The 23,511-nt window shown below is 42.2% G+C and overlaps 1 protein-coding gene across 1 annotated transcript; it reads right to left on the bottom strand.

Moving 5' to 3' along the window:
- Positions 1 to 3,167: 3,167 nt before the first annotated feature.
- LOC126989608 (tigger transposable element-derived protein 1-like) lies at positions 3,168 to 4,202 on the bottom strand. Its single transcript, XM_050848221.1, has one exon. The coding sequence runs from the start codon at positions 4,130 to 4,132 to the stop codon at positions 3,500 to 3,502; it is 633 nt and encodes a 210-aa protein (XP_050704178.1). The 5' UTR covers positions 4,133 to 4,202; the 3' UTR covers positions 3,168 to 3,499.
- Between the last annotated feature and the right edge of the window lie 19,309 nt (positions 4,203 to 23,511).

The following is a 23,511-nucleotide window of genomic DNA, read 5'->3' as shown; positions in this document are numbered from 1 at the left end:
AACGTCCTAGGCGCCATCTTGTGACGTCAGGTCGCCCCTCAGCCTGACTGCTCGGAAGCGGGGCTAGATCCGACCAGTTCCGTCCTAGCCCGTCGCCATTAAAGGAGTGTTTCCGCCTCATCCACATCTCCACCTCTATACACAATATAAGGTACGTGTTTGCACTCCTACTTACGTATAGCTTTACATTAAGGTGGCAAGAGTCACAGGAACGCCTTTTACGCATGATGTGTGGGTTAGTTGTGGAGATTTAAGTGTAGCCGATTTAGGCGGTGGCTTGGGTGGCATACTTCAATATTTTTTAATCTCATGAAGCTCTTATAGCCTCCATACATGTGTATAGCTTTATTTCAACGTGGCAAGGTTCACAGGAACGTCTTTCACGCATGATGTGTGCATTAGTTGTGGAGATTTAGGTGTAGCCAATAAGGCTTTGGCTCGGGTGGCTTGGATTAGTATTTCTTATCCCATGCACCTGTAATAGCCTCCATACATGTGTATAGCTTTATTTCAACGTGTCAGGGGTCACATAAAGGTCACTCATGCATGGTTTGTGCATTAATTGTGGAGATTTAGGTGTAGCCAAGAAGGCTTTGGCTCGGGGAGCTGTACTCATATTTTTTAAACATGTTTCTTTCTTTATTATTATTGTTATTTGCTTTACATCCTCAATTTATTTTCAGATAACAGCAACATTGATATTTCTTTTCCTTTTAAGGGCCATTTAATTAGCTTACCGCAACATTGATATTTCTTTACCTTTTAAGGGCCATTTAATTAGGTTACAATTATGTGTCATAAATAATTACCGTATGTTCTAGTCCTGTCTAGTAATGTAGTTATTTCTGTGTTCCACAGATGGAGCTTGTTGCGGCATACATTTTCAATCGCAGACTGTGAAGGGAAAGGAGATATCGGGACCCAGTCGACCCACTACATGTCAGTGATGAACACCTGTTGCAGGTGTATAGATTTCCCCGTCAGGAAATCATCAGGCTCTGCGATGAGCTGCGCCCCCACCTGGAAAGGAGAACCAGGAGGGCACATGCACTCCCAACACACACCCAGGTTCTGGCTGCATTAAGGTTTTTGCGAGTGGCAGCTTTCAAGGTGTTATTGGAAACGGTGTTGGAATGGACCAATCAAGGGCCATTGATAAAATAACTCGGGTACTTTGTGAAAAGGCCAGTCATGAGATAAAGATGTCAACCACAGCAATAGATATTAATAGAATTTTTAAGATAGTTTTCATGCATTTCATAATGATAAATAATGCATTAATGAATTTTCAACTTCACAGGAGACACTGCGTATCCTCTGGAGCCATTCCTGATGACCCCAGTTGCACGGCCGACAACACCTGGGGAGGAGCGCTACAACAAGTCCTCGCAGGACAAGATGCGTTGTCGAACGGACCTTTGGGATCCTCAAGTCAAGGTGCAGGTGCCTACATAAGTCAGGAGGAAGTTTGCAGTATGACCCCAAGAAGACTATGAAGATTGCGACTTCTTGTATGCTCCTGTACAACTACTGAGTGGATCGCTGCAGAAGAAGTACCAGTTCAGCCTGTGAGAAACAACAGACAGATTCCTGGTCAAGTTGTCAGGCAGGAAATTATTAGAAACTTCTTTTCCTGAGTATAGGTAGGCATATATGTAGACCTTGCAGTTAGTAATAGATTACTTTCAAATGTAAATGTGCATAAGAACAAAACAAGAAGTCATAATGGCCACATGTTCGGCATTCTTGATCTTAATTTATATGGCGATTATTATTAATATGTAATTAATATCAGCTTACACCTGCAGATTGCATATGGTGCACCGGTGGCCGAGTGGTCAGCGTGTGTACGTGGTGATCCAGAGGACTCTACTCCCACCGCAAGACGCTGAGAGTTTTCAACCATTGACAAGTGGCGGAGGGTTACCAACATGCTGCCCGGCAGATCTTCAGTCAACCCTAACTTCAGCGTCTTTGATCAAGAGGGGCACCACCTCCACACCACACATTCTTATCACCTAGTTTGATACCCTACTTGTCCATCTCACATGGCCCATGTATCTCAGCATTCTGCACTCTTGGCTCCATGTCATCCTCTCCAACTTGTTGGTTCGTATAGCATAACCAGCCTCACATACATAGAAGTGTTCAATATACCTAGGCTATAATATTATATTTAAGGACTCTTATACGAGGTATCGCCCCAGACAGAGGTGTCGAAGTAAGTCTGTCTGATGGTAGGCTGGCTGACTGCTGTCGGGACCCAAGCCAGCATGCCCTGGGGGTTGTGTGCGGGAGGAGGAAAGAGGGTAAAGGACAAATGGTGTGTGTGTCATTATCAGGGGTAACCACGGTGGAGCGCAAACACTCGGTAGTTGTAGTCAAGGCTTAATTAAGTTGATGAGTGATGTTAGACTGAGTGAGCAGGTTTTTTACCACGTTAGTGGGAACACTTGATAGGTTTTGTTTGTGTGTTGGTGCTACTTGTTTCTTGTGTTTACATGTTAGTTTATAATTAGACTAAGTTCTAAGTGTTATGAGCGACAATTTAGTCTTGTATGGCTGAATCCTGTCCCTTGACCCTTAATTTATCATCAGAATCTTTAAACAAATATATTTACCTTAAGTAATATTCTTAAAGTCACGCTGCCCATATTATTTGGCAGATGATAACCCTGTGTGCGATAACGGTGCCTTATAAGACTTCGTAATTAAACTACTAATTTTACTCTCTGGTTTAAGTGATCAACAATTAATTCTACTTTGAGGTATAATTAACCAACATTATTAAGGAGTGCCCATGCCAGGCACGACATTAAGAATATTTTTCTGTTGACCAGCAGACTTACTATAGTCAAACCATTTCCAATAGTCTGTTGAGGCAGTGGCTTCTGCAGGTCCTTTCCTCCATTCTGCTTTGCCACACAGTTCCAGTTACAGGAAATCCCCTATATACGAAAGGGTTAGGGACTGAAAAAACCTTTCGTTTATCGATTTTTCGTATATCGAAGCCATTTCCCCCATAGGATTGTTAATAAATAGGGGGGTTAGGGACCAGCGCCAGCAAAAAAAAAAAAAAAAAAAAAAAGTTAAATATAACTATGCTTAAAAGCAATTTACTACTCACAATACAATGAAACGCAAGGCTCATAAATAATTAAAAACAATTACCATTTCCTGTTCCTTTACTGTTATAGAAATGCATTACATATGTTAGGACAATCCCCTCTAACTCGTCACTACAACTCATCACTTAACATTGCCAATGTTTACTTCCCAAGCTGTGAAAGGCCAGTTTCGACTCTCGTGCCCGAAACACGTGCCAAACAGTACACCACCGCACCACTCCAAGCCCCCCCCCAACCCCTCCATCACCCTCACGTTTCCTCACGCTGGCTGGGATGTGTTTCGGATTCGAGTCGAAGCAAGGGGTTCACAAACTGGCAACGCTAAGTGATGAGCGTTGAAGTGGAGGGGACTGGACATGGACACTTGCTGCCTAATCACTGCTTGGTGGTGCTGCTGCTGATGGCTGTGGGGCTAAAGCTGGCTTGAAATAAGCTGTGATTCTCTGCTGCTTCTTTTCCATTTGCTTGGACCTCAAGAGCTCCTCGTAGCACCGTATGGCTCCTTTTACAGAGCTACGCACTTTAAAACTCCTGTCCATATCAGGGTCAATTTGGAGCAAGAAGTCATTTGCTTCATAGTAGAGCTCCAAAGCCTTTTGTAGTTGCGTGATCGTCAGAGGAGGGACGGGAGACTCGGGGTCGGCAGCATCGGTCCTGGTCTCCTCGAGTTCCAAGAGGTCTTGCGTTGTTAGCTCCTGGTCGTGAGAATTGAGGAGCTGCTGCACGTCTTCCTCTGTGACCTCCTTTCCGTCTCCGAGGGCAGCTTCGTTGGCCAAGGCAGCAATCTCCTTGCTGAGGGCGGCAGTGTCGGGCACAGCAAAGCCAGTGAAGTTATGCACAGCCTGTGGCCATAGTTTCCTCCACACGGCATTCATGGTTACAGGAGTGATCTCCTGCCACGCCTCGCCAATCATCTCGACGGCCTTTTTGATATCGAAGGTCTTCCAGTAAGCCTGAGGACCATCGATAATGCCGTCTCTGTGAGCAACGCTCAGCGCATGCATTGCTCGTCTGGTGTAATAACTCTTGAATGTCGAAATCAACCCCTGATCACATGGCTGAATGAGCGATGTGGTGTTCTGGGCAGAAAGCACACCTGTACGTTAGCACACCAATCGACCATCGCGGGGGTGTGTGCTGGTGCGTTGTCCAAGAGAAGCAACGCCTTGTTCGCCAGGTTGTTTGCGGAGGTGTAGCGGAGACGAAAGGAGAGAAGTAGTTGTAGATATAGTCGTGAAAATGCTGGTTGTAACCCATGCCTTCTTGGAGGACTTCCAGTAAACAGGTAGTGATGGCTTAGAAGTGTTTTTCAGTGCCCGAGGGTTCTCATGGCTATAAACTAGAAGAGGCTTCAGCTTGACATCACCCTCAGCATTTCCACCAAGCGCCAACGTAAGGCGGTCCTTTGCCTTAAATCCAGGTGCCGTCCTCTCCTTGGTGAATATGTAGGTGCTGTGCAACAAGCGAGGGGGAAAAAAATAAGGACATGACGGACGCAGCAACACCACTGTACATATATTTAAAAAATAATAATTTCTAAAGACAAACAATAAATACACATTACAGAAAGTCACGGCAACACCACTGTACTTATATTTTTAAAATAATATTAAAGACAAACAAATATATAAATACTAAACTATACAGTGTCACATGAACGCCGTTGTTGATTTTATTTAAGTTTTGGTACGTACGTGTGTGGCACCACAGCACCCGTCTCAACCCACCCTCACTTGTTCCCATTCATTAGCATATCACACCACACAAATTTTCTCAATCACACTTCTTTCACCTTGCAATACTACCGTAGGAAAGAATGCATATCTTTTGAGTAAGGATAAATAATGGGACTACTGTCTCTATTTTGCAGTCTCGTCAGATGGGATAGTGGGGACATGGAGTGTGTGTGTGTGTGTGTGTGTGTTTGTTAAACGGCTCGTTTCACCTTAATTGACGAGTGATAGATATTCCACAAACTTGAGCAATCGTTTCTGCCACGGAATAATAATTTGTATCTGTAGTCCTGGTAATACTAACTGTAGTACTTTTTAGTTGTTATTTGAAAGACATTTTTAACATCATAACAGGATGATGGAAGTGCGACTGGCATTTGATTCAGACAATGGGACTATGCAGACCTGGGTGTGATATCGTGATTACGAGTGGAGCAATGATCGATGTGATGTAGGGGGAAGTGGAGGGTAGGCGAATGAATGGGAACGAAGCAGCGAGGGTTTAAAGGGGTGCGGCGGTGCCACATTCCATTCTGCTGATCAGCTGATCGCACGGTTGGACATTTGATTCAGACAATGGGACTATGCAGGCCTGGGTGTGATAACGTGATTACGAGCGGTGCGATGGTGTGATGTAAGGGAGTGAAGGGTAGGCTAATGAATGGGAACGAAGCAGAGAGGCTTTAAATGGGTGTGACGGTGCCACATTCCATTCTGCTGATCAGCTGATCGCACGATTGTCGCGCCATTATTGCTGGAGACTCAACTTATATATTTTCAAGTAATTTTAAAGACAAGCGTACAATAAGAACAAAACACAAAGTCACGGTAACACCACTGTACATATATTCTTTAAATAATTTTATAGACAAACAATACGTGTAAATACTAAACAATACAGAATGTAACAGGAACATCACTGTACAGCTGGCAACACTCCCGCCGGTCCACCCACTGTTGCCAAGACTGGCCGAGATAGTAACCCCGAAACACTAGCAGTGAGCTTCGCTCGAAGCATTCATTGATGGGAGGGAAAGTTGAAGCTCACTGCTAGTGTTTCGAGGTTGCTATCTCGGCCAGCCTTGACCACAATAAACAAACAATAAGCAAACAATACAGAGAGTCACGGCAACACCACTGTGGTACATATATTTTTAAATAATTTTAAAGACAAACAATAAATACATGTACTAAACAATAGCGAAAGTCACGGGAACACCACTGTATTTTAGGTAAGTCCTAATATGATGGATGCAACACCACTGTACATATAATTTTAAAACAGGGATTTCCAACCTTTTCAGCACAAGAGCCCCCATTAGGTAATGACTGCATTCACGATGGCCCGTCCCCGTCCCCTCTGAAACATACTCCTACGGGCCCGTAAGAGGGTGCGCCCACCAGGTTGGGAAACACTGTTTTAATAGGCAAACAATAAATACTAAACCATACAGAAAGCCACGACAACTCCACTGCTGATTTTTGTTAAATTTTAACACAACGGACGCAGCAACACCACTATTTTTTTCATAATACGTTTCAAGACAAAAAATAACTAAAATAACAGTGAAGCTCAATTTTTGGTACTCACCTTGCCGGCATCTTCTTCCAGTAGAGGCCAGTTTCATCAATGTTGAACACTTGCTTTGGGGAGAAGTCACCATCCTCAATCACCTTCAAGAACTGGGCAGGGAAGGCTTCAGCAGCCTCTTTATCAGCGCTGGCGGCCTCTCCCTGAAGCCGTACGTTGCTGAGACCGGCCCTCTTGCGAAAGCGGTCAAACCACCCTCGACTGGCCTTAAACTCCTCCAGCTCCCTTGGACTGACTGGCGAACCTGACGAAGGTCCGGGCTGGTCCGGGTCGTCCACTGCCTCCTCGTCCTCAGGCTGCATGCTTCCCCACAGGGCGCGTGCCCGTTCCTGAATCAGAGCAAGCGAAATAGGTATTTTCTTTGCACTGCAGTCGTCTATCCAGGCCACCAGCAACTGCTCCATCTTCTCCAGTCTGACGCTCCTGACTCTGGTGATCCTGCAGGCTGAAGGAAATTCTGCAGCAGTTGTCACCATCTTCTTGTAAATGGCCTTTTTCTTTGTCACTGTCCCCACCGTGGAAGGTGCAAGACCCATGGCGCGCCCGATGTCACTGACACCCTGGCCTTCCTCATGGCGTTTGATGATCTCTAGCTTCTTCTCAAGGGTCAGGATCTTGTGCTGCTTTTTCTTTGGAGGCTGCTCAGAGGAGGATGAAGTGACTGGGCGCTTGGGAGCCATGATGGAGGCAGATAAAAAACACGAGTGAGCGAGTGTGCGTGAGGCTGTTGACGGCGCGCGGCGACCGATATAGACATCGGGTACGAAACAGTGGGCGCGGAAACTGTCGTACTTTTCGTATATGCGAAGCATGTCTTTCGTGAACCGAAAATTGTCCTATATTTTTCACTTTCGTATATCCGAATTTTCGTACATCGAGCTTTCGTATATCGGGGATTTCCTGTACCTATTTCCTCCGTTTCCTGTCCCGTCTTTCAAAACTGGGCACCTGTAATGCACCACTACTTGATTTACATTTCTCAGCCCTGAGCATCTCTTTGTGGCACCACTTATCACCCCCTGTGCACAGGGCAGAGTTAGTAGCCATTTCTCTTCCACACCAACTACCTTCCTGTATAGATGATTTCTCAGTAATTACTTATTTGTTGTGCTGTATCAGCTGTTACGTGCTACATCAAGCTGTAATACTCAAACTGCAGGTTAATCCAATAAAAAAAAAAAAGTGAATGACTAAGTCATGTGTTATTACTCCCAAGCTCCATTGGCAATGGCGAGTACACATTATATAACTGAAGCATATTACACATTCATTGAACACAATTAAAACTAACTACCCTAATCAAATTAAATCTAACCTAACCTCATCTGACCTAATTAAACTAAATATAAGGTAACCTAACATAACCTGGCCTTAATGCCTGCTCCCAAAATGAAATAAATGGAAATAAATATGATATCAATTTGCAAAATATACCTGAGGAACAAAAAGAGAAAGAATGACAAGAATTGAACTATGAAACAAGAATTGTTGGCTTCAAGATGACCTCAACTGACTAAGAATGACAAGATCTACGCAATGTGACAGGTCAGAATTGAGTCTTGAAAATGATTTCTGATGATGAAGGATGACATGATCTACTGAATGACAACAATTGTCTGCTTTGAAAATTACCTCAGCTGAAATAATATTGCATGCATTTAACCTTTTTACATCCCTCTCCAACATCCTATTCCATTCGGTCACAACTGTTACCATAATCCCCTTTTCTCTCTTATATACATCACTCAAGTAGCATGTGCTCAATCATATCGTCACCCCTCTTTCACACCTACATGAATGTCACACCTTTCTTCCCCCCATCAGGCACCCGTGCTCCCACCTGCCTCTCCCTTGTCCATCGCCTCTTGCCTCTCCTGAGCACTGTCAAACCTCTTCCTTAGCTCCCTCATCTCACTCCTCAATGCACGTATTATGCATTCCTGAGCCTCTAACTTCCTCTCGTACCCACACACATAGCATACGTTGTTCACCTCTAACCCACACCTCTTTGCCGCGCCTGACAACTGCCCCATTTCTAAAATCTTGACCGTCGTTATTTCCTGCACGGCAACCTCCTCTCCGGCCAATACTCACTAGTCTTCCCCATCTTAGCTTGACTGTACGGACTTGAGGAAATACTGACTCGCGGTAGTTTTCGTCTCTGGCGCCGTTTTTTTGCAATAACCTTCCTTGATCCTGATTGGCTGTCTTTTTTGTTTCACTGATTTCCATTGGTTGCAATCACATCAGCTGGTGAGCTGCCCGCCCTCTACCGCCTCACTCGTGAACCATAGGGCTGACCCTTAGCACGCCGCGGCGACCGCGCTGTGCATCGCTGCGGAGGACGGTCCTAGCGCGGAGCAAACTTGCGACGCGACCCGTGACTTACAACCGTCTCCGGGGATAAGTTACCACCACCTTTGAGCATCCGGCGCCTGGACCATAGCTTGGTAGTCGGGGTGCCTCCTCTAGCCTTTGATGACATCCAGGGTACGGTGGAGCAGCACCTCCCTCTGGATAGCTTGATTCATGGCAGGATGACCTAGGTGGGACTTCTCAAAGCTGGCCATCAACTCCAGCTCCTCAGGGTCTCACCGTGCCTTGGGACGAGAATCAAGCCTCTCGACCTCAGCAGCGTGAAACACGGTCGGGTGCATACGTCTCTCGTGGACGCGGCGCCCAAGAAGAGAGGCGAACCGTCGTCCACATACAGGGCAGGTGGCGCTGTCTGCATCGGGACGTCCATCTCCAGCAGAGGCAGAGCACTCAGGAAATCCTTGTTGCTAGTATTCCGCAGGTGGTGGCTGAATAGTTAGCGTGACGGCCCCGTGCTCAGGAGCTCCAGGAGGGACCCGGGTTCGAATCCTGGCCGCCGCACAGCTGAGGTTTTTCAGTCACCGCCGAGTGGCCTAAGACTACCCACATGCTGGCCTGAAGACCACCCATCAACCCGGGCTCTAGATAACCTCTTCAAAGAGAGGCTCAAAGATGAGTTCCGGGGGGGCAGCATGAGCCAGCACAAGATGGCGCCACTATAAACACTCGCCTGCGCCAGAACGGGCTGGGCCGACTATCAGGCCCCACCGGGAAGAAGCCTTGGGCCGACCATCGGGCCTCACCGGGAAGAAGCCTTGGGCCGACCATCGGGCCTCACCGGGAAGAAGCCTTGAGTTACCGGAGCGGTGTAGCTACCGGAGCGGTGTGTGTGTGTGTGTGTGTGTGTGTGTGTGTGTAAAATTACAGAATAAAGTTTCCTCTTATTATTTTCTCATTTTGAAAATATAATAATAATAATAATAATAATAATAATAATAATAGCTCTATTTCCCCAAGCGGCATATATATAACAAAACAACAACAAAAAAAACAGGACAAGTAATCGAACGAGATCAACCGAGATTCATACACGCTTTAATAATTGACAGCTATATATGCGTGTGCACGGCACACGTACGCACAATCTACACGTACAGAAGGCCCAGCCACTCCCGCCGCATGGATCCACATACATAGGCCGAGCTCTGTCTGACGGAGGTGATGATGGAGTTCCCAGATTGTTCCACTCTACTCCTCACACGGTACGCGGCGTGGCGACGCAGCACAGCCAGCAGCTCATCCCGTGCCCGGTGAAGGCCAGGGATGAGCTAGTCCATTTAGGAAGCCCCAGAAGCCGCTCACAGCCGTTACAAAATTTTCAGTCAGATCACGGTTGATCACTTCACAGTGAATGCATGATTTCGCAAGCCCATCCAATCTCTCCTCACCCATAGTTAACCGTCTGAATGATTTTATATGTTTAAGTGTAGAAAAACTTTGTTCTGCTATAGCAGATGAAATGGGCAAAGTGGCATAAATAAGTAACCATTTCTTTGTAACAGGATTTAGAGCACTGCTCAAATGTATTAAGTCCAGTATTTAGCACGGAGCTTTTAGGTACAGAAGACCAATGCCGTCTCCACACTCTGAATTCAGTGACAGAATCAGGCAAATCATCCAGGCCCAGAACTGGATCATTTATCAAGAGGTAGTCTTTGTACATCAATAGCGACCAGCCGCAGCTCGATCTCTGAGCCTCTTTCTCCCCCTTGTCCAGTACCCGCCCGACATAATAAGCGTACTGACATGTCAGAGGCGAACCATGCAGAGCGTGAATATACTGTAGTGTAGCTGTAGACACTTGTTCTGGGGAGTGTTTCACTATTTTTTTTAGCTTTAAAACATGTTAACGCGAACCAGTAGATAACATTCCTTTATACATTTTAATAATAATAATAATAATAATAATAATAATAATAATAATAATAATAATAATAATAATAATAATAATAATAATAATAATAATAATAATAATAATAATAATAATAATAATAATAATAATAATAATAATAATAATAATAATAATAATAATAATAATAATAATAATAATAATAATAATAATAATAATAATAATAATAATAATAATAATAATAATAGTAATAGTAATAATAATAATAATAATAATAATAATAATAATAATAATAATAATAATAATAATAATAATAATAATAATAATAATAATGATAATAATAATAATAATAATAATAATAATAATAATAATAATAATAATAATAATAATAATAATAATAATAATAATAATAATAATAATAATAATAATAATAATAATAATAATAATAGTAAGATAATTCCGTTATCAAAATTATAATATTTGCTTTTTGGGGGCACGTGACCAGGTGCCCCTCCCCTGGATCCGTCACTGTGTGTGTGTGTGTGTGTGTGTGTGTGTGTGTGTGTGTGTGTGTGTGTGTGTGTGTGTGTGTGTGTGTGTGTGTGTGTGTGTGTGTGTGTGTGTGTGTGTGTGTGTGTGTGTCTGTGTGTGTGTGTGTGTGTGTGTGTGTGTGTGTGTGTGTTTGTGTGTGTGTGTGTGTGTGTGTGTGTGTGTGTGTGTGTGTGTGTGTGTGTGTGTGTGTGTGTGTGTGTGTGTGTGTGTGTGTGTGTGTGTGGTGTGTGTGGTGTGTGTGTGTGTGTGTGTGTGTGTGTCACCATCAACACCACCACCAAAATCGTCATCATCCTTTTCTCACTTTTAAATCGACCCCCAAAAAATGAGAAAGCAGAATAATAATAAAAAAAAAGGCAACAGAAGAGAAGGGAAGAGGAAGAGGAGGAGGAGGAGGAGGAGGAGGAGGACTAATAAGGGAACTAGGAAAATAAGAGTACAAATGGGAAGAGAATGAAGAAAGAAGAGAGAAAGAATGAATAGGCGAAAGAGTTGATAACGGGAGGAGGAGGAGGAGGAGGAGGAGGAGGAGGATAAATGATAGTTACACAGTTTGATAAGGAGGAGGTGGAAGAGAAGACGGAGGAAGAAGAAGAGGAGGAGGAGAAGGAAGAGGTGTCATAATTTCACGGTTAAAAAAGGAAAAAAAGAATGGAGGGAGGAGGAGTATAGAGGAGAAAGAGGAGGAGGAGGAGGAGGAGCAAGATGTGATTAAGCCATAGTTCCACGGTTAAAAAAAAAAAAGATGGAGGGGAGGAGTACAAGGGAGGAGAAGGAGGAGGAATCTATGAGTGGGTTAGTATACGAGGAAACGCTGAAGGAGGAAGACGACTGCTGAAGAGGAAGACGAAGAGGAGGAGGAAGGAGAGGAGGAAGAGGAGTTGATGGACCTGTAAGTGTGGTAGTAATTTAGTGTTGGTCTTGTTACTACTAAGCGCTTCAGAGGCCGTGATCGAGGCAAAGTTTTTCGCAGGTGTCTTCTAAACAAACAGCTGGAGCAGTATGGTACTCTGGCACAGCTTTTTTCACACCCTGCCCTAATTTTCGGCAAGAATTATAGTTCGGTGCATAACACGCATATTTGTGTTGGCTGTTGGGGGGACGGGGGAGCCGAGTGTGCAGGGGAGGGGAGTGAATCAAGTGTCATTGTTCGTGTTGGTGTGTTGTGGTGACAAGTGAGTGTGTATTTGTTTTCTGAATGAGTCTATTGTACCGCACTCTAAAATCTGTTGAGGGAGGCTGTTCCAGTCACGTATGGTGCGTGGAAAGTATGAGTGCTTGTATGCGTCAGTGTTAGTGTGATATGTTTGGTATTTATGGATGTGTGTGTTACGAGTGCGTTGATTGTTTGCGTTGTGTAGGTATGTTTGTGGGTCAATGTCAATGTGAGTGTTGTGATCTTGTACATAAGTGTAAGTCTGTGTGGTTGTCTGCGTATGTGAAGAGGGTCCATGTTTATCTGTTGTTTGATCCGTGTTGTGATGCCAGGCGTTCGAGTGTAATTGTTTGTAATGAACCTAGCCGCCTTGGTGTTGATTTGTTCTAACCTATCAATGTTTCTGTGTGTGTAAGGATCCCACACCGTGGAGCAGTATTCAAGTGTTGGTCTCACAAGTGTCATTAGCTATGTGTTTAATGTCAGGTGTGCAGTTATGTAAATTCCTCCTCAGGTACCCCAGGGTTCGGTTGGCTGTGGCACTGATGTGGTCTATGTCAGTGTTGAACTTTAGGTTAGTGGAGAGGTGGACACCAAGATACTTGTGTGTGTGGACTGATTCAAGGTCTGAATAATGGAGAGTGTAAGTGTGATGGATGGGGTTGTGAGCTCTGGTGAATCTTAACAGTTTGCATTTGTCTGGTCGGAACTGCATCTGCCAGGTGCGCTCCCACCGCTGGAGGGCGTCCAAGTCTTTTTGTAGCAGTCTGCAGTCGTCAGTAGTCTTCATTGCTCGAAACAGCAAACTATCGTCGGCAAATAGTCTAGTGGAAGAGTTACGTACTAGGTGTTTACCGTTTACCGTAGATGAGGTTTCAGGCCCTGCTCCGCCGCTGATGCAGCGCTCTCGAGGGCCGTCAACAATTACAACGTTAGCCTCGGTAATAGTCTTCAATGCACTTATTCTCAAACATCGTAGTGAGTGAGTGAGTGTCTTAATTGCTTTCACGAATAATATCACAAATATCCATTGGTTCAGTTTTCATGTCTGATACTTCTTGATCTTGATATTTAATGCGCAGGGCACCCATTCAGCATAACACGCATATTTGTGTTGGCTGTTGGGGGGACGGGGGAGCCGGGTGTGGATGGGAGTGGAGTGAATCAAGTGTCACTGTTAGAGTTGGTGTGTTGTGGTGACAAGTGAGTGTGTATTGACACCCTGCCCTAATTTTCGGCAAGAATTATAGTTCGGTGCATAACACGCATATTTGTGTTGGCTGTTGGGGGGACGGGGGAGCCGGGTGTGCAGGGGAGGGGAGTGAATCAAGTGTCATTGTTCGTGTTGGTGTGTTGTGGTGACAATTTAATGACGAGATTTTCTATTCTCTTTTTTCTATTACTCTCTCGGTCCCACACGTCCTCTGCGTGTATCGAAACACACGAGAAATTAATCAAGATCAGGGTATTCGGCGGCTGCCTGGGATTGAACCCGCGACCAGCGTGACGGGAGAGCCGCTCCTTACCGAGTCGGCCAAAGAGGTACCCCGCTGGCTAAGTGGGTTATGGGAGGCTCGTTCATCAGGCCGTCGCCGCACTACAACAAGTGAGTGTGTATTTGTTTTCTGAATGAGTCTATTGTACCGCACTGTAAAATCTGTTGAGGGAGGCTGTTCCAGTCACGTATGGTGCGTGGAAAGTACGAGTGCTTGTTTGCGTTGTGTAGGTATGTTTGTGGATCAATGTCAATGTGAGTGTTGTGATCTTGTACATAAGTGTAAGTCTGTGTGCTTGTCTGCGTATGTGAAGAGGGTCCATGTTTATCTGTTGTTTGATCCGTGTTGTGATGCCAGGCGTTCGAGTGTAATTGTTTGTAATGAACCTAGCCGCCTTGGTGTTGATTTGTTCTAACCTATCAATGTTTCTGTGTGTGTAAGGATCCCACACCGTGGAGCAGTATTCAAGTGTTGGTCTCACTAGTGTGTCATAAGCAATGTGTTTAGTGTCAGGTGTGCAGTTATGTAAATTCCTCCTCAGGTACCCCAGGGTTCGGTTGGCTGTGGCACTGATGTGGTCTATGTGGGTGTTGAACTTAAGGTTAGTGAATAGGTGGACACCAAGATACTTGTGTGTGTGGACTGATTCAAGGTCTGAATTATGGAGAGTGTAAATGTGATGGATGGGGTTGTGAGCTCTGGTGAATCATAACCGTTTCCATTTGTCTGGTCGGAAGTGTATTTGCCAGGTGCGCTCCCACCGCTGGAGGGCGTCCAAGTCTTTTGTAGTAGTCTGCAGTCGTCGGCAGACAATAATAGTACCAACCCTCACATATGCAACTGAAACGTGGGCCTGGAATGAAATAGACTAGGCCAATTCCTGAGATATACTTCTTACAAAAGTCCTGTAGGCATTTCTGGGGAAAAGCAAACAAACACCGGTTTTACCATAACATGGGTATGCTGAATCCGAATATGGTGTTTGCCAAGCTGGCAAATGCCTCCTTCATGATCAAAAATGAGAAATTCAAAATGGCCGCCATATAAATGCTGTGCCGCTAATATCTCGGGTTCTAAGCTACATTGGAACATGATCTTGGTGTCTATACCCATGTTTTGATGGTCGAGGAATGCGATGAACACACAATTAGGTTCGTCAGACTTTTCTGTTCTGCTAGAATACGTTTATCTTACTGCGGTTGTCAAAAAATCCAAAATGGCCGCCTCCAAAATGTTGTGCTGCATATATCTGGTTCTAAGCTAAATAGGAACATGATTTTGGTGTCTATACCCATGTTTTGATGGTCGAGGAATCCGATGAACACATCATTGGGTTCGCCACACTTGTCATTTTTGCTGGAATTTATTATAGACGTATCTTGGAAATGCTTGTGGTCTTATGACGAACTGTACTTATATGAAATTGGATGATAGATACAATAATCACCGATGACATTATGTTTTATTGGTCGATCGATTCTTTTTACATCAAAAACCAAAAAACTTAAAAATGGACTTGTGTGCGATATAGAGTGATGCAAAGGTTGGGGCTTTCATTTTTGCCAATGGGTCATGGAATTTCATTTCTGTTGGAGCGTCTGGGTGATTCATCAACCTGTTCTCTACGAAGTGGTTCAGTTGCTCTTGTCCAAGCCTTTCGGCATGAAGGAGACTGTTTTGTATCTCATCAGTTGCCAAGTCTTTCGTTGCAATGTTACGCAAAAGGCCAACGGAGGTGGTGTCGCTGAACACTTTGAACTTTAGAAGAACATCCAAGATTTTGTCTTCATCTGATGTGTCTCGTCGTCTTCGTGCCATTGTGGACTCATTACGAGTAACTTGATCATCGAAGCCAAGTCCATACATGTCATAGGTTCGTGAAGCAATCTGAGCTCGTAGGTTGTAGGAGAGTGCCCAGCGACACAACGCTGATGTTGTCTTCGTAATACCGACGATGCCACCTCCTTTCTTTCCAGTGCTGTTCAACCATTCCTGGCTGTGGTCGGGATCCACTTGGCAGAATCTGTGATTGGATCTTTTGACAACAAAGTTCCCTTGTTGGAATTCCGTTTCAACCTCTGGTGGGAGTTGATTCATTTGAGCAAGGTAGATGCTGCCCGTCGAGCATAATTTGTGATCATAACGATAGAAGTATGGGAGCATCCTTCTGAATGAATAGACGTGGAGTTCCCAGAGACCATCCCTCTGAGCTCTAACAAAGAGAAGAAGAATTCCGACCATTTCCATGTATTGCCACCAGAATTGGAAATTCGGATCATCGTTGCTGTCCACAAAAGCTGTCATCAAGGACTGGAACCTGGTACTACACAGGATTGATACCAATTCGTCCATTTCATCTTTGTCTGGTGATTGCGATATTTCAAGTAGGTATTTCTTCAGATCATTGTCATGCAATTCCAAATATGCGTTGAGCTTTGGCAACAGTACTCGCCATAATGCTTGGAAGCAGAGTTTATGAGCACGTACTCCTTTCGAATAATCTTTTCCTGACATGGCATGTTCCGTAGTATTTGGACCCAAGATCCCACTTTCTGTGAAGACTTCAAACAAACCAGTATCCTCCATGTGCTGACCTAAGACCTTCAAAAAGTTCATTGTTGTATGGAGTCCACCCAGTCGCGGTGGTTGCCGGTCAACTGAACCAGTGCCACTTGCACCAGTACCACATGCACCAGTGCCAACTGAACCAGTGGTCAACTGAACCAGTGGTCAACTGAACCAGTGGTCAACTGAACCAGTAGTCAAGTGAACCAGTGGTCATTTGAACCAGTGGTCATTTGAACCAGTAACCATCTGAACCAGTGTAAACTGAACCAGTACTACTTGAACCAGTACTATTTCAACCAGTGACCATCTGAACCAGTGGTCATCTGAACCAGTGGTCAACTGAACCAGTAGTCAAGTGAACCAGTGGTCATTTGAACCAGTGGTCATTTGAACCAGTAACCATCTGAACCAGTGTAAACTGAACCAGTACTACTTGAACCAGTACTATTTCAACCAGTGACCATCTGAACCAGTGGTCATCTGAACCAGTGGTCAACTGAACCAGTGGTCAACTGAACCAGTAGTCAAGTGAACCAGTGGTCATTTGAACCAGTGGTCATTTGAACCAGTAACCATCTGAACCAGTGTAAACTGAACCGGTACTACTTGAACCAGTACTATTTCAACCAGTGACCATCTGAATCAGTGGTCATCTGAACCAGTGGTCAACTGAACCAGTGCAAACTGAGCCAGTACTACTTGAACCAGTACAATTTCAACCAGTGACCATCTGAACCAGTGACCATCTGAACCAGTGGTCAACTGAACCAGTGCAACTTGAACCAGTACTACTTGAACCAGTACTATTTCAACCAGTGACCATCTGAACCAGTGACCATCTGAACCAGTGGTCATCTGAACCAGTGGTCAACTGAACCAGTGCAACTTGAACCAGTGCAAACTGAACCAGTACTACTTGAACCAGTACTATTTCAACCAGTGACCATCTGAACCAGTGGTCATCTGAACCAGTGGTCAACTGAACCAGTGGTCAACTGAACCAGTGGTCAACTTGAACCAGTGCAAACTGAACCAGTACTACTTGAACCAGTACTATTTCAACCAGTGACCATCTGAACCAGTGGTCATCTGAACCAGTGGTCAACTGAACCAGTGCAACTTGAACCAGTGCAAACTGAACCAGTACTACTTGAACCAGTACTATTTCAACCAGTGACCATCTGAACCAGTGACCATCTGAACCAGTGGTCATCTGAACCAGTGCAACTTGAACCAGTGCAAACTGAACCAGTACTACTTGAACCAGTACTATTTCAACCAGTGACCATCTGAACCAGTGACCATCTGAACCAGTGGTCATCTGAACCAGTGCAACTTGAACCAGTGCAAACTGAACCAGTACTACTTGAACCAGTACTATTTCAACCAGTGACCATCTGAACCAGTGGTCATCTGAACCAGTGGTCAACTGAACCAGTGGTCAACTGAACCAGTAGTCAAGTGAACCAGTGGTCATTTGAACCAGTGGTCATTTGAACCAGTAACCATCTGAACCAGTGTAAACTGAACCAGTACTACTTGAACCAGTACTATTTCAACCAGTGACCATCTGAACCAGTGGTCATCTGAACCAGTGCTACTTGAACCAGTGCAAACTGAACCAGTACTACTACTTGAACCAGTACTAATTCAACCAGTGACCATCTGAACCAGTGGTCATCTGAACCAGTGCAACTTGAACCAGTGCAAACTGAACCAGTAGTACTTGAACCAGTACTATTTCAGCCAGTGACCGTGTAATACAATTTAACCCTTTTTCGAAGGCCGATGGTACTGTACTCCGTTGTGTAACCCTTTCATTACAGGTGTAACTCGTTTATGTTAGCATCCTCCCTGCACCAGCTTAAACCACGCATACTGAATTAAAACAACAAATTATCCTAGGCTTTGCATTGAATTAAAACAAGAAATAAGCCTAGGCTTTGTACTGAATTAAAGCAAAAAATAATCCTAGGCTTTGTATTGAATTAAAACAAGAAATAAGCCTAGGCTTTGTACTGAATTAAAACAAGAAATAACCCTAGGCTTTGTATTGAATTAAAACAACAAATTATCCTAGGCTTTGCATTGAATTAAAACAAGAAATAACCCTAGGCTTTGTACTGAATTAAAACAACAAATTATCCTAGGCTTTGTACTGAATTAAAACAAGAAATAACCCTAGGCTTTGCATTGAATTAAAACAAGAAATAACCCTAGGCTTTGTACTGAATTAAAACAACAAATTATCCTAGGCTTTGCATTGAATTAAAACAAGAAATAACCCTAGGCTTTGCATTGAATTAAAACAAGAAATAACCCTAGGCTTTGTACTGAATTAAAACAAGAAATAACCCTAGGCTTTGTACTGAATTAAAACAACAAATTATCCTAGGCTTTGCATTGAATTAAAACAAGAAATAATCCTAGGCTTTGCATTGAATTAAAACAAGAAATAACCCTAGGCTTTGTACTGAATTAAAACAAGAAATAATCCTAGGCTTTGTACTGAATTAAAACAAGAAATAACCCTAGGCTTTGTACTGAATTAAAACAAGAAATAACCCTAGGCTTTGTACTGAATTAAAACAAGAAATAATCCTAGGCTTTGTACTGAATTAAAACAAGAAATAATCCTAGGCTTTGTACTGAATTAAAACAAGAAATAACCCTAGGCTTTGTACTGAATTAAAACAAGAAATAACCCTAGGCTTTGTACTGAATTAAAACAAGAAATAATCCTAGGCTTTGTACTGAATTAAAACAAGAAATAACCCTAGGCTTTGTACTGAATTAAACACAGAAATAACCCTAGGCTTTGTACTGAATTAAAACAAGAAATAATCCTAGGCTTTGTACTGAATTAAAACAAGAAATAATCCTAGGCTTTGTACTGAATTAAAACAAGAAATAACCCTAGGCTTTGTACTGAATTAAAACAAGAAATAACCCTAGGCTTTGTACTGAATTAAAACAAGAAATAACCCTAGGCTTTGTACTGAATTAAAACAAGAAATAATCCTAGGCTTTGTACTGAATTAAAGCAAAAAATAATCCTAGGCTTTGTACTGAATTAAAACAACAAATTATCCTAGGCTTTGTATTGAATTAAAACAAGAAATAAGCCTAGGCTTTGTACTGAATTAAAACAAGAAATAACCCTAGGCCTTGTATTGAATTAAAACAAGAAATAAGCCTAGGCTTTGTACTGAATTAAAACAACAAATTATCCTAGGCTTTGCATTGAATTAAAACAAGAAATAACCCTAGGCTTTGTACTGAATTAAAACAAGAAATAACCCTAGGCTTTGCATTGAATTAAAACAAGAAATAACCCTAGGCTTTGCATTGAATTAAAACAAGAAATAACCCTAGGCTTTGTACTGAATTAAAACAAGAAATAACCCTAGGCTTTGTACTGAATTAAAGCAAAAAATAATCCTAGGCTTTGTACTGAATTAAAACAAGAAATAATCCTAGGCTTTGTACTGAATTAAAGCAAAAAATAAGCCTAGGCTTTGTACTGAATTAAAACAAGAAATAATCCTAGGCTTTGTACTGAATTAAAGCAAAAAATAAGCCTAGGCTTTGTACTGAATTAAAGCAAAAAATAATCCTAGGCTTTGTATTGAATTAAAACAAGAAATAAGCCTAGGCTTTGTACTGAATTAAAACAAGAAATAACCCTAGGTTAGTACTTATTTAAAGTAACTTGTCGGCTTCTTCACCATAAGATCTAACTTTAACTGCTAGTCTGTTTGCTAAAAGTACATATCTATTTCTTGGCCTCTCAAGATTGACAGCTTGGGCATTTTGCATTGTTAGCCTATGAACTGCAATGTCTTTTCTGATACCATTCATGAAAGACCACATTGTTGGATGAGAGCACATAAAAAGTGACTTGAGCGAATTATGAAACCCTTCCGTGCAATCATACATGACAATGTCTGCATAATCATTAGGTATCTCAAAGTTTCGAGACTGAGGAGGTGGTTGGATGTTCTCCTCTTTTTGGCGTGTTCGTCTAATACGTCGTTCAATGGCAGATTTAACTGGCATTCTTGCCAAGACATCATCGTTTAAGGGACCATCTGAACCTTTTTTTCGGGAAGAGTGTGCCAATTTTTTTAACACACGCGTCTGGCAATCCTGCCTGCGGCCCCAGGGCGCCGCCAGTGGCCCGCCGCGGCGCCGCCCACCAGGCCCAGTAGGGGGTTAGACTTCACTGAGAGTGGGTGCTTTCTCACGTTGCACCTACTCAGTTAACCGTACTTTTTTTTTGTAGTTATAATACTGTATATCTTCAAATAATTTTATGTGAAATGGCTCTAGATATTTCACAGTCCTTGAGAGGTGGAGAATTGCTAGTGCATCATGGTTTTGAGTATATTCTTCGGACAAAAGAGCCTTGGATGGATGCTGAAAAAAAGTATTGGAGGTGCAGGAAATATAAGACTTTCAAATGTAAATCATCAATAATAACGAAGGGCTCAAATATTATAAAAGAACCCTCTGACCACACCCATTCTGGAGACTATTCAAACTGACGTTCATGTTGCCCTTGCAAAAATGAAACAAGATGCAAAAAACACTCGTGCCACCACAAGGACAATTCTCGCCGACCATCTCGTTCCCTTAAACGATGATGTCTTGGCAAGAATGCCAGTTAAATCTGCCATTGAACGACGTATTAGACGAACACGCCAAAAAGAGGAGAACATCCAACCACCTCCTCAGTCTCGAAACTTTGAGATACCTAATGATTATGCAGACATTGTCATGTATGATTCTGGAGTCGATGATCCTCAAAGAATGTTAGCCTTTGGGAGACATGATTTGGTAAATTGCCTTCAGAGTGAGTTATGGATTGGGGATGGAACATTTGAGACTACCCCATTGATTTTCTTTCAGTTGTATACTATTCACGCCAAGATAGGAAACTCCTATCCCCCTTGTATATATTTTCTCTTGCCAAACAAAACAGCTGAAACATACACACGTATGATTGAAATTTTAAAAATGTTGCATCCAGGTCTCAACCCTTCTACTATCTTACTTGATTTTGAGTTGGCGGCAATAAATGCTTTCAAAAATGAGTTTCCTCTAGCAAGAGTATCTGGATGTTTCTTTCATTTAAATCAGTCTGTGATAAGAAAGGTAAATGAATTGGGATTGAAGGTCAGTTATGAAACAGACCGTGATTTTGCAATGACTGTCAAGTCCTTCCAGCACTTGCTTTTGTACCAATTGATGAAGTACCTGAGGTCTTTGAAGAGTTGGGAGCTGCTTTTCCAGATGAGGCTGAATGCAATGACCTAATTGCATATTTTGAATCTACATACGTACGTGGACCTCGAGTAGGAGGAAGGGCAAGAAACCCAAGATTTGAACCACAGCTATGGAATCATTACGAGGATGCCCAAATATGTGCACCAAAAACCACTAATTGCACGGAAGGGTTTCATAATTCGCTCAAGTCACTTTTTATGTGCTCTCATCCAACAATGTGGTCTTTCATGAATGGTATCAGAAAAGACATTGCAGTTCATAGGCTAACAATGCAAAATGCCCAAGCTGTCAATCTTGAGAGGCCAAGAAATAGATATGTACTTTTAGCAAACAGACTAGCAGTTAAAGTTAGATCTTATGGTGAAGAAGCCGACAAGTTACTTTAAATAAGTACTAACCTAGGGTTATTTCTTGTTTTAATTCAGTACAAAGCCTAGGCTTATTTCTTGTTTTAATTCAATACAAAGCCTAGGATTATTTTTTGCTTTAATTCAGTACAAAGCCTAGGATTATTTTTTGCTTTAATTCAGTACAAAGCCTAGGGTTATTTCTTGTTTTAATTCAATACAAAGCCTAGGATTATTTTTTGCTTTAATTCAGTACAAAGCCTAGGCTTATTTCTTGTTTTAATTCAATACAAAGCCTAGGATTATTTTTTGCTTTAATTCAGTACAAAGCCTAGGCTTATTTCTTGTTTTAATTCAATACAAAGCCTAGGATTATTTTTTGCTTTAATTCAGTACAAAGCCTAGGCTTATTTCTTGTTTTAATTCAATTCAAAGCCTAGGAATATTTTTGCTTTAATTCAGTACAAAGCCTAGGCTTATTTCTTGTTTTAATTCAATACAAAGCCTAGGATTATTTTTTGCTTTAATTCAGTACAAAGCCTAGGCTTATTTCTTGTTTTAATTCAATACAAAGCCTAGGATTATTTTTTGCTTTAATTCAGTACAAAGCCTAGGCTTATTTCTTGTTTTAATTCAATACAAAGCCTAGGATTATTTTTTGCTTTAATTCAGTACAAAGCCTAGGGTTATTTCTTGTTTTAATTCAATACAAAGCCTAGGATTATTTTTTGCTTTAATTCAGTACAAAGCCTAGGATTATTTCTTGTTTTAATTCAGTACAAAGCCTAGGATTATTTCTTGTTTTAATTCAGTACAAAGCCTAGGGTTATTTCTTGTTTTAATTCAGTACAAAGCCTAGGGTTATTTCTTGTTTTAATTCAGTACAAAGCCTAGGGTTATTTTTTGCTTTAATTCAGTACAAAGCCTAGGATTATTTCTTGTTTTAATTCAGTACAAAGCCTAGGGTTATTTCTTGTTTTAATTCAGTACAAAGCCTAGGATTATTTTTTGCTTTAATTCAGTACAAAGCCTAGGATTATTTTTTGCTTTAATTCAGTACAAAGCCTAGGGTTATTTCTTGTTTTAATTCAGTACAAAGCCTAGGGTTATTTCTTGTTTTAATTCAGTACAAAGCCTAGGATTATTTTTTGCTTTAATTCAGTACAAAGCCTAGGGTTATTTCTTGTTTTAATTCAGTACAAAGCCTAGGATTATTTTTTGCTTTAATTCAGTACAAAGCCTAGGGTTATTTCTTGTTTTAATTCAGTACAAAGCCTAGGATTATTTTTTGCTTTAATTCAGTACAAAGCCTAGGGTTATTTTTTGCTTTAATTCAGTACAAAGCCTAGGATTATTTTTTGCTTTAATTCAGTACAAAGCCTAGGATTATTTCTTGTTTTAATTCAGTACAAAGCCTAGGATTATT

Source organism: Eriocheir sinensis, unplaced genomic scaffold (genome assembly GCF_024679095.1).
Source record: "Eriocheir sinensis breed Jianghai 21 unplaced genomic scaffold, ASM2467909v1 Scaffold1232, whole genome shotgun sequence".
Classification (NCBI taxonomy): domain Eukaryota; kingdom Metazoa; phylum Arthropoda; class Malacostraca; order Decapoda; family Varunidae; genus Eriocheir; species Eriocheir sinensis.
The sequence above is the reverse complement of the archived record's forward strand: the minus strand, read 5'-3'. Positions and strand labels throughout refer to the sequence as shown.